The 11625-nt window shown below is 43.8% G+C and overlaps 1 protein-coding gene and 1 long non-coding RNA gene across 5 annotated transcripts; both read right to left on the reverse strand.

Moving 5' to 3' along the window:
- Positions 1-412: 412 nt before the first annotated feature.
- Positions 413-2493, reverse strand: LOC136526816 (uncharacterized). 3 transcript variants are annotated; one of them, XR_010776596.1, is made up of 5 exons: positions 2200-2493; positions 1752-1902; positions 1003-1079; positions 793-897; positions 413-673 (listed from the first exon to the last, which is right to left on the reverse strand). It is a non-coding gene; the product is annotated as an uncharacterized lncRNA (long non-coding RNA). The 3 variants fall into 3 exon arrangements; XR_010776595.1 differs by having other exon boundaries at positions 793-887; positions 1003-1145; XR_010776594.1 differs by having other exon boundaries at positions 1003-1145.
- Positions 2494-5085: 2592 nt separating this feature from the next.
- LOC136529579 (uncharacterized) lies at positions 5086-8164 on the reverse strand. Of its 2 annotated transcripts, XM_066522655.1 has the most exons (3): positions 7462-8164; positions 6706-6780; positions 5086-5431 (listed from the first exon to the last, which is right to left on the reverse strand). In XM_066522655.1, exons 1-3 carry the CDS (start codon positions 8080-8082, stop codon positions 5339-5341), a joined length of 789 nt encoding a protein of 262 aa, XP_066378752.1. In that variant the 5' UTR covers positions 8083-8164; the 3' UTR covers positions 5086-5338. The 2 variants fall into 2 exon arrangements, with proteins under 2 accessions (XP_066378752.1, XP_066378751.1); XM_066522654.1 differs by lacking the exon at positions 5086-5431 and having other exon boundaries at positions 5750-6780.
- Positions 8165-11625: the final 3461 nt, after the last annotated feature.

Below are 11625 nucleotides of genomic sequence, written 5' to 3' on the forward strand. Positions count from 1 at the left end.
GCTTATCTCCGGCTGAATTTCTTCAAAAATACTCTCTTCATTCTAAATTATAAGTTATTTTAGTTTTTTTATATACATAGTGAACAGGCACGTGCGAGTGCGACATGCATGTATGTGCCATACAATTTTGTTCATAGTAGAAGGATTGTATACATGCATTTAATAAGCTATATATTTAATAAGTTTTTTTTCACAATAAAAATATTTTTAACTAAACAACCAGTAAATAGGATTAAGGACAAAACTTTAGCAAGGATTGCACACAAGCACATATTTAGTAAGTTTTTTTTCACAATAAAAATATTTTTTAATTAAACAGCCAATAAACAGGATTAAAGACAAAACTGTAGCAGGATTGGACACAAGCTCAAATTGATGGCCAATTGGTGTAGCAAAAATGAAGCACCTTGACTCTGAAATCCTTTATATCTGAATGTGCTAAATCTTTTGACACTTGTACTGTATACATGGGCAACCATTTTTGCAATGAGCCATCCCAACATGGATCCCCAGAACTCCTTCCCAGATCTCTGAATAATGCCTTCCAAGTTCCAAGCATGAAGTGCGCAAGGCATGGAAAATTATGCCGGCCTCTGCCTTGATCTCATCAAGATGCTTCATGCTGCTGCTGAAGCTGAACCCAAGGAATGGTAGTCCCTCAGCAACTGCTCTCCTAGCATGGGAACAAGCTTGTCCCATCAGACAGAACCAGAATGCAGTGCAAATGCTGCTGCTAATTGCGCAAGGCATATGTTTGCTTTCAGAATCAGAGCTAGTTTTTAACAAGATTACCGTGTTGTCGCCATCCTTCATTCAATCTGAAATAAGCCATGATGACCATGGAGCTTCAAAAATTCAAAATTGCAAGCAGCAAGCGGAGCAACCATCTGAAAAGAGCTAAAAAAAGTACACAGTGAAATAGTTTATTAGAAATGCCAATAGATCCCGAATGGTCAGAATGCTAAAAGATAACCAGCAACCAATGATAAATTATTATTTGACCTTTAGTTCATGTAATCGCCTCTGGAGCTCAGTGGTTGCAGAGGTATCCCACTCTCCTTGCTGACTAATTTCTTACCCTTTCCAAATGTCGGCAGAGAAGAAATTAGAGAACCACCACTCTCCTTGATAACTAATTTCTTACCCTTTCCAAATGTTGGCAGGTGAAATTAGAGAACCATTGAACAAATGGCTATACCAAATTAGTTGAGGCTAGCATGAATGATTGAATGACCAAATTCCATGTGTACCAATGATTGAACCAAAATCAAATTTGAGAGTATTACCTTATCTTTGTTTTGTTACTATCATCATGATATTTTTTTGCATTGAAATCATATACAACAAATGTGAGTTACTAAGGTTTTGATCAATATTGGAGAACTAAAAAAAGTCAGACACATACTTCTTTTCTTAGCTAAAATCAAGCGCAACCCTTTTTTTTGAACGAAACATTTAAGGCTACAGTGTAGACAAGGCTGTGCCTTGAAACTGAACATAAAATCAATCAAAAGCTCAATAGGTTATAGTGCTAAAATGATCAAAGTGCATTAGATCGAGTTGGCACATCCGAAATCCATGCAACAGTTTACCAAAGGTAACCAAAGGAATACGATGCAGCAGAGCAATAGAAATATGCTGATGGCTTGTGGATCTGGTGGTAGCTCTGCTGCTTGGGTTGGCTGTTAATGCTGATGACAAAATGAGAATTTGAGAGAGACAAGTAAAAGATAAATGAGGAATCACCCAACCTGAGGAGGCTCATCCTCCAGTTGCTAGTCAGCTACTGGTGCTCCAGGAACAGGGTCTGGTCCAGCTTCTGCTTCTCCTCGTTCTCCTTCTTGAAGAGCTTGATCTGCAGAACCTCGTAGGAGCCTTCCTCCAGCAAGGGTCGCCGCACACCTACAGCCATAGCAGGGAAGAAATCGAGATTGATCAATCAGCTGCTAGTGTATTCATTCATTCATTCATTCACACTCGAATTGAAGCGTTGATTATACCAACACAATAGAACCAGTTTGCTGTTCCCGGCACCAAAAAAAAAAGTGGATTTCCTTATTAGAATCGACAACATCATTAGAAATATTTGATGCTTCACTACTTGAAATACAATCGTTATCTAGAAAAGAATTACTCCCTCATAATACATGTCTAAATACATAATAAAAACGAGAAACTAGAACAAGTAACGATCTAAACCAGAGCCATGAGATGGGTGTTGATCCTTCCCAGCTTGGACAGGAGTCGCTGGCGCCCAGGCCTACGTGCGACACATGATGCCTCACGTCTGTAGGGTACCTGATCTCGATCTCATGCCCATCCCTCTGCACTGCTGCAACCTGCAAGGCCACATAGGTTCAAGCTTATATATATCAGGCATCGGTGAGAGCTGCACAGATCACAGCTTATCAAAGATTTTTTTTAAAAAAAATCTTGGCGTGTTCCATCCTGTTAGGTAGCCAAGGAGGTGAGAGTGAGATATGGAACAAGGAGGTGTTCCGTCCTCTGCGCTGCTGCAGGCTGCAGAATCTGTCGATCCCCATCCCGTGGTGTCGTGTGGTACTGTGGTGTGGTAGCTACTAGGACTATAGGGGATCGGAGGAAGGCTAGCTAGGCCAAATCCCCGCGCACGTCCTACTAGCGAGTAGCGTGCACAGTCCCGCGGCAGCGGAGCGCAAGTAGCGGCGGCCGGGGCCAAATGCCTCCTTCTGCGTGCTCCTGGCGGAGGCGCAACGCGAACAGCGAAAGTGGCGGCAGCTCGATCCGCGCCGCGCTACGGGTGTCCCCGCTTTGGTGGTACACGGTGCGACCGGTGATTAAGCCTGGGCAAAATACCCGATACCCATTACCCGTATCCAAATTACCCGAACCCGGACCCGAATTACCCGAACCCGAGGTACCCGATACCAAATTCGGATAGCGATTTTGATTACCCGAAATTAGTTTGGGTAATTCGGGTAATATCCCCCGGTACCCAAACTACCCGAACTACCCAAAGATTTGTTTTTGTCTTTGTATTTATCATGTGTTGTTAGCTGAACCATTTAACTTATCGCTTTATTAGAATATAATTCTCTCTATTTGAATGAGTGACTGTAATATATTATTCACTACAAATTGCTATTGAAATTCTATACTAATTGCTGCGGAAATTATGTATAGATCGCTACTGAAATTTAGTGTAGTTTGTTGTTTTCTGTAAATTTGGGTATATCGGGTAATACCCGAACCCGAACCCGAATTATCGGGTACCCGAATTTGCGGGTAGTGTTTTTTCGGGATAATATCGGGTAGCAATTTTCATTACCCGAATTTTGAATTACCCGAATTACCCGACCCGAAAAAATCGGGTAACCCGAACGCCCATGCTTACCGGTGATACCGTAGCGCGCGTGGCCGCCTCGCTCGCTCGCTTCCTCCCGGCCCTGCCAGCGTGCGCTCATCCGTTTGCTTTGACCGTCCGGGAAAACGCGGGTGGGATTCCGGCCGCCGCTGCCGCTCGGCCTGGCGTGGTGGTGACGGGCGGCGCAACCGAGCAGCCCGAAGAAGATGACACGTGGGGCACTGGGGCCCACTTGTAAGAAGGGCAAAATGGGCATTTTAAGTTCCTGTTAGCTGCCTTTACCACACAAGTTAATGGCAGTGGCGTACAGGGGTCGAAAAAATTAAACGGATGGTTGAGAAGAAAGATGATTTTTTTCGGTAGCTGAGAACGAAGATGTATCTTTTATAATGGCTCACAGCAAATTGTCTCTTAAAATACTCCGCGGTGCCGCCCTGAGGCTGCCGCCCAAGGTGGACCGGCGGACGCACTGAGGCGTGAGAGTCACGCCCTGGTCCTGGTGGCCTGTGGCCTGTGGCCTCTGCCTCGCTGCCCTCCGATCAATCACTCGTCTACAGTTGCAGTTTGCATGGCCGCAACAATCCGATCAATCACTCGTCTACAGTTGCAGTTTGCATAACCGCAACAGTCACTGAGGCTCGTCGTTATTTCTCTTAGGTAAAATATAATCTTCTGCTCTTCGTCTTTTTATAGAAAAATATTGTCTACTTTCGTAGCTATTTGCTAACATCACAACTAACAAATTATTTAATTATTTAACATTGTGTTTTAATATTTATGCAGTTATGAAGAAAAGCTCGGATATTGCATTTTTTTGAAGTTGACGAAGATGATATAATCAAGACATTTATGTCTCTTCAAAAGCGTCGAATAAAATAGTCAGAAAAATAACAATGTAAGTCTCCGATACTCTTTTACGGCTTCAATTTAATCCATGAATTTAAGCCTTATTACGTTACTTAGTACATATATATCGAATCACATTGTCAATTTTATAATTATTATCGAATTGCTAAAATAAATTTATTGAATTAGATATAAAAAATTTTTGGACGGCGTACTTCAAAGCTAAAATACTAGATTCGCCGTTATGGAGCGGTCGACCTGCTAGCACTATGTGGTTTGGCGATGCTCGTCAGCGAGCTACTAGCTACGTACGTGTTGTGGAAGAAGCCGGACGGTGCTGCCTGCCGCCTACAGTGAGCGAGCGAGCCGGCAGTGCGCCGCGCAAGTCGAACTCGAAGATGCATGGTGCGCTGCGGCAAGCCGGGGACGAGCTGCTTTGCATCGGCGTCGTTTGGGTGGCCGATCGATCGAGTGCACGCGGGGTGGGTGATGGGCGTGGGCCACGTGGCTCATGGCTGCCGTTGAGACACGAAACTCACCGCTCACGAGGGCGCGGCGGTCAAAATAACATAGAAAAAGGAGGCATGAATGGCAAGACCTGTGTTAAATAGAAGTTTTTAGAAGTCACACAAGTTCAAGTACAGTGCTTGCTCAGCAGTCTAGAAAACGATATCTATTCGTAGTTTACAATAGTACTATGGAACCCGTCTGCAGAGAAGTAGGTGCTACCTTTCAAAACAGTGGTGAAAAATTCTTTTGTGGCCTCCTTGACACATTTTCTCAAACTTTAATAGTATCTCCATATATATAGCAGTGCCCAAGAAATGATTTATTTACCACGCCAATCAAAGAAGAAAAAGGATATATATCCTTCGATAAGTCCGCAAATCAAATTAGACAGCAATTCTTTCAAAAGGCCCATGAAATATATTTACAATTGCAGGAGAGGCCTTTCCAAGAGTCATCACGATGGAATGGAACGCCTGTCCTAGGAGGCCCGCCAGTTTGACAAAGCAAATAGCCAAAAACACCCATGAGAAACAATCTTTATCATAGGTTGGAAATGCATACATTTTCATCTCAGATTTACCATATCACATTATCAACATTTCTATTCTAAAATTCTCCAGCAACAAACACAAGTGACGTTCAGATCCACATGTGTGGATCTGGATCATCTCCAGGAATGGCGCTACCTCCAGACTCTGTTTGTTTCAGTTCCCTAGCAATGCACTGGCAAACCTATATAAAACAAGTAAAAAGTAACCAACAGGATAAGAAACATCCACACGAGATTCAGATTTAAGATGTTTCCAAGACCAAGAGGCTATTTAGCATCATGTCAAATGACAGTAGATTCATGGTGAGATCATCCATTAGAGAAAAACGACTTGTAGATCCAACAGCTTATCATTCTGAAAATTGCATATATGAGAAAATAGCATTTGCAACTTTGGAAACTAGCTACAAACAGATAGATTTTGTAGGCACTGAGAAGAGAACATTGTTTAGATTATTGTTGACTAAAGCATCCTCAGTGATGGCTAGCTTTGTATTTGTATAGTCATTTGAAGTGGGGCATCGTTTGAGTCATCGTTGCTCAAAAATATCAGTTAGAACCTAGAACACTTCCAAATACATTGCGAAAGGTGTAGTTCTTGCCATTGCACAAGTTGGGGAACAGCTGCAAGCAAAGGTAACAATGACTGGGTTTCATTGTTGGGCTACAAGATATGAAGGTTGAATGAGACTGATTAGTGTTAATGCATTTGCAGTGGCTACATAAAAGATTATAGGCAGAAGCTTATCTAAATCACTTGGTATTCTTAGTGATGATTTGGTTTTTATCAACACCAGCTCTCTTGCATTTGTTTTTTGGTTGACCAGTTTTCAGTTCTCAGCCTGCAGAAGATGCATGAAATACTCAGATGTTTTTCTGTTCCTTCGTACAAAAAGTCTGATTGATCATAAGTAAACACATGCCATTTTTGTAAGTCCAAACTTTTACTGGGAGACAGGGGAGGGGGGCTGCAGTGTAGCTTCATTTTCTAAAGCTGCAGCGAGTTCTTTCATTTTACCTTCTTTTGCCTTCCAATTGATCATCATTATCTTTTGTCTACAAAGGTATTGTATAAAGTACTGATGGAAGCATCAAAGAAATGATCCATAAAGGCTGAGTATCAATCATTTATGATTAGAATTATTGAGAGCGCCAGAATATTTGGTGATGAAAATATCTGTAAAACATTCAGCTCGGTCTGTCTTAATTTACGGAGTTCACAATGAAGATACTTAGTTTATGCAAGAAAAGCTAAATTGATAAGGAAGCATGGAAAAATGGAAGGTAAGTCATATATAAATCTAAGTGTAGCAAATGCAATGTGTATTCTTCTCGTTTTTTCCTTTTCTTTTCTTTTTTTTGCAATCATATAGCGGTAGATTATTTGAGGATAAGTGAATGGCATAAAGAAATTGAAGACAAAATCAGGTTGTCTATATGAAAACTGAAAACTGACCTTTCTGTCAACTTCGCTTTCTAGCAACAGCCTCTTGCGAACAATGGACTGCATGTTAGTCACCGTGTCTTTTATCTGCCAATAAGACATATATTGGTTAATGATCCTGTGATAATAGTTTGTAGTATGGTATGTGGAATGTGAATTATAAAGTGCACAGAGAAGACAGCTTAGTTTTTTTTCAAGCAATGTTGTAGTCGATTTTGATTCAGATGCAAAAACTGAGCCGCTCTCAAGATGGAATTCAGAAGCATGATATATCCATCAATGAACTGCAATCAGAAGTCATATAGATACAAAGCCTTGTACGACAAAAGTGAGTGCCATAGATACAGCCACAACCGTCAGCATTAGAAATATACTAGTAGTAATACAAATTGAACTGTTAGGCTAATCATATCCAAAGAGAGGTTAACAAAAATCTTCACATACTTGCGGTTAGCTCTAGAATAGTGTTCCCTTGTCTACCGACCAAGGCACTACTCAAAATCCCATGAGTTCTTTGCACATGCGAAGCCATTACAAACCAGTACATCATTGAAATATGCGTTTGATCTGATGGCAGAAGGCATCCCCTTACAGAAAGAAACTAGTGCAGTTGACCAAACAAAATCAAGAATTAGAGGACTAGTACAGTAGTACCTGGGAGCGGGAAACAAAATCCATAATCCCCATTTGATGCAAATGGTAATCAACCACATGTAAGGAAACAACAATGATAATAAAGAAACTAAAAACAGCTAGCAAGATGATTACCTGGTACCGAAACAGCCTCCCATGGACGGGGTCCGGGCCCGGGTCGGGGACGGGGACAGCGGCTTGGCACCTGGTGATCAGCTCTCGGTCCTCCATCTCCGGGTAGCAGCGTTCTTGGACCTCCTCGTTGGTGAGGTCGCCGAATTGGTTGAGGCCGTACACGTTTTGCCCGGCGGCGGCGGCGGCGTTGAGCCGGACGACGACGCGGCGGTTGCCCTTGAACAGCCTGTACCGGCATTCCTCCTCACCGACGTCTCTGTAGGTATTGCCGTACTTGGCCTTCCACCCCACGAACATCCGGCGGGTCTCCTGCTCGTACGATTCCTCCCCCATCCGGACCCCGCGCCCGCGGTATATCTCCTCAATGGCGCTGGCGCTGAGACTGTTAAGGCCAGATGTGGTCACCCCAGCGGCCCTGGACCGGGCGACGCGGCGGCGGCTGTCCTTGAACACCGCATACCGGCACTCCTCTTCGCCGGCGTATCTATAGGTCTTTCTGTACTTGGCCTTCCACTCCACGAACATCCGGCGGGTCTCCTGCTCGTACGTGTCCGCGGCTGGCAGCGACACCAGCAGCGCCGCCGCCGCCGCCGCAAGAGCAACCGTGGAGACCCGCGCCATCCTGTCGCCGCCAACGACGACGACGAGGGTGGGTAGATCACTGGTGGGTGGGCTGCGGGCCTCAGACACTAAACCGGCCGGGCAAAAATCAAGAATCGTATTTTTTTTATCAGAAAGGAAGAAGAAGCAAGATGAATCGTATTAAGAGGAAGAAAAGAAGAGGCTTTTATACGTGTGCCGTTAAAAAGTTTGTAATTATACATAGGTCATTAAAAAAGGTGACCACATATATATGCCACCGTTCTAAATTTCTTTGTTCTCTAAGTCATTCCATCCGCATTCCGTTCATTTTTCACCGTTTTGGGGTCCGTCAAAAAATTCATAATACCCCTCTCATCCATATCCTCTCTCTCTCAAATTCGACCTCATCTCTCTTCCCCCCCCCCCCCCCCCCCCGCCCCGGTGGCCGGGGCGGAGCTCCCCCGCGCCCGCAGTGGCTGGCCGGGCCATAGCTCGCTCGTGCACGCTCGCGGTGGTCGGGGCGGAGCTCCCCTGCGCCCGCGCCCGTGGCGGCCGGGGCGGAGCTCTCCCGCGTCCGCGGTGGCCGGAGCTCACCTCCTCGCATCACCTCCTCGCACGCTGCGGCAGATCCACGGCGAGGACCGGCTGCGACAGCTCCACGCGCGCCTCCTCCTGGCTCTCGCCGCCGCCGTTGGGGACGAGGCCGCCTCCCTGCACACCGGGGCCCTCGCCGTCGGGGCTTGTGTCGGTGTGCGCAGGGGAGCTCCACCCTCGGCTGCTGCTGCTCCCCTTTGCTCACCCTATCCATCCCCGCCATCTCCTTCTTCTAGGCCGCGGCGGTGCGGGAGGCGCGCCTGCACCTCGCCCGGGCGCGGAGCGCACGGCGGCACAGCGCGGCGGGCATGCCCACGGCCGCAAGCATGACGAGCTTCACCACCGCGAAGGGGAAGTAGCAGCACACCGCCTGCGCCGCGACGACGAGCAGGAGCACGGGGAGCGCGGAACAGAGGCGCAAGAGAAAGAGAGAAAAAGAGAGTTTGGGTGGCTGACAAACGGACTCCACCGTGGGTAAAAGGGTCATTTCACCTGTCGGTTTGACACCGTTAAGTAGAAAAACGGATGGAATGGCTTGGAGAGCAAAGAAGTTTAGAACGGTGACATATGTGTGCGGTCAACTTTTTTAATGGTCTGTGTATAATTACAAACTTTTTTAATGGCACACATGTAAAAGCCTCAGAAAAGAAAGAGCGACCGTTTGGTTTTGGCTAGCCGGCCGTAGCTACAAAGGAAAGCTAAAAAACGGAAAAAGGAAAAAAAAGCCACCACAAACTATCTTATATTTTTTTATTTGGATTAAGATTCCTAATCTAATCAGAGAGATTTAATTGGATTAGGATTCATAGTTATATAAAGAGAAAAGCTATAGACGGTTTTCCACACTCACAAAGTTAGTTAAGAGATGACCGGATAAAAAAACAGGTGGAGAGAAATTTTGCCTCTTTATTATTAGATATAGATTAAAGGTGCGGAGAAGTTGTATTGTCAGGATTGTTGTTTTTCTACACCATTATATGTATTTATCACTGGAGTAATTGGTGAGTGGAGGGGCACGACGTTTTTTTTCTTCAGATTTTTCGTTGATGTAGGGTTGCACATCACTTACCTTTTTTTTAGGTTTGTGTTATTTTGTTGAGTAATTCTGTGAAGTCTGTTGAGCTGGACGTTCAGCGTCAGTGACCAATTCCTTGGGTTCCACTCTTTCAAAACTTTTGCGCATTAATTAAAATGCACTTTTTCTAATTTCCGGTTGTTTCCATTTATAATTATCGTTAGCTGTTAAATACTACTCCTATGTGATTAGAGAATTTCGTTCTTACGGTCGTGGTGCTTTCCATGCCGGATCTAATTGTTAGCTGAAAGTTCAACATCACTGCAACGTATTCCTTTGTTTTCACTCCTCCAGAATTTGGCTTATTATGTCATTTTGACAAGATACTCGCCCGTCCCGAAATAATAAACCTCAGATTTTCAGACTCAAGCTTTTTCTTGATGACTTTAGGCTTCAGAAAAGTGTAGGTTTAAACGTTAACAGTTTTTTCAACCAGGAAATCAGGCTTGGCCATGTCCATGGCGACATGTCCTTTACCGGTTTAACCCTTAAAAATTAAATCAGATCAGTAGATAGTGCCAAAACAGTAGTGTAAAACACTGCAGCAAGCAACTTTTAATGCTGCTGTAAAATTTGCTCTCCTGTGTCCATCCAACTAAAAAAACTGGTTAAAAAGGGTTATCATTCAAAGAAGAAAGATATTTTCTTAAAAAAAATGGACGGGCTAATTTCAGCTAGGCTTCAGTGTATACTCGGGTGTGGCCTGTTAAGGTATTAGACCCACTCGGAACTCGGATTGGTGGTGATGGCGTTGCGCTAGATCCTCCCGGGCAAAACCTGGTGGTGATGACTTGGCACAAAAATCTTTGGCAGGCATTCTCTGACGCAGAAAAAAAATCCCCTTGCTAAAAAAAAACCCCCTCCACTTCAATTTCTTGAATAGAAAATCATGCTGTCTCCGGGCCATTTGGAATTGCGGGTCATTCTGACTTTTTACATACTTAGCTTTGCTCAGCAGTACTTGCCACAGCTCAAATGGCTAGAAGTACAACCGAGCATATTTATTATATATAGTTTAGATAGAACGGCTTATAATTTAGGTCTCATTTGGTTTTTGATGACTAAAATTTATCTACTAAAACCAATAACTGAACTTTAGTCACCCATGTTTAGTTCTATTAACTAAAAGTGACTAAAGACCATTTAAGCAGTTTAACAAAGACCAAACTACCCCTAATGAATGCACAAATCAGGGTGGGGACCAGCAATAACGAGGGGCAGTCCTTGTCCACTAGCACTTTAGCCCACTTTAGCACATCCTTAGGATAATAATGTGATTAAACTACTTTAGTCCTTTTTAATCAGTTTGTTTGGCAGTTTAGTAGCTAAAGTGGAAAAATCAAACAGGCCCTTAGAACTTTTTGGAGGTCTTGAAGTCTTAGATCCTTCCATCATTCATGACTTTTAAAAAAAAAAAAAACCAGAACCCTACATCCACGCAAGTTCCCTTTCCTTCCTTCCAACAATGAAACGACGAGAGAGAGATGCTGCTGTCTGCTGTCGCTAGATGATTAAAGATTCTTTGCTTTGCTTACGTCTGTGTGGCTGTGGCTGCGAAGGAGAAGAAACCAGGCGGCGGATAAGAAGGAAACCGCTTTTGCAAAACCAGAACATGTCTCCGTCTCTCGATATAGAAATGCGCGTTTGCCTTTGGATACAACAATTGTACAAGCTACATCTATGCTAAAAGAATACAATTCCAGTTCTGCTTTTTTAGCCAAAATATCTAAAATCCAATCAAACTTATAAGAAAGATGTTGTAAAAAAAACTTATAAGAAAGAGCATAAATATAAAAATGAATATACTATAAAATATATTCTGCTTAATGATCCGTTTTATATTTTGTTAGAATCGTATTGTTTTAGACATATAAATGGAGTAGTAAAGTACTCCCTCCGTCCTAAATGTCTGA

Source organism: Miscanthus floridulus, chromosome 19 (genome assembly GCF_019320115.1).
Source record: "Miscanthus floridulus cultivar M001 chromosome 19, ASM1932011v1, whole genome shotgun sequence".
Lineage (NCBI taxonomy): Eukaryota > Viridiplantae > Streptophyta > Magnoliopsida > Poales > Poaceae > Miscanthus > Miscanthus floridulus.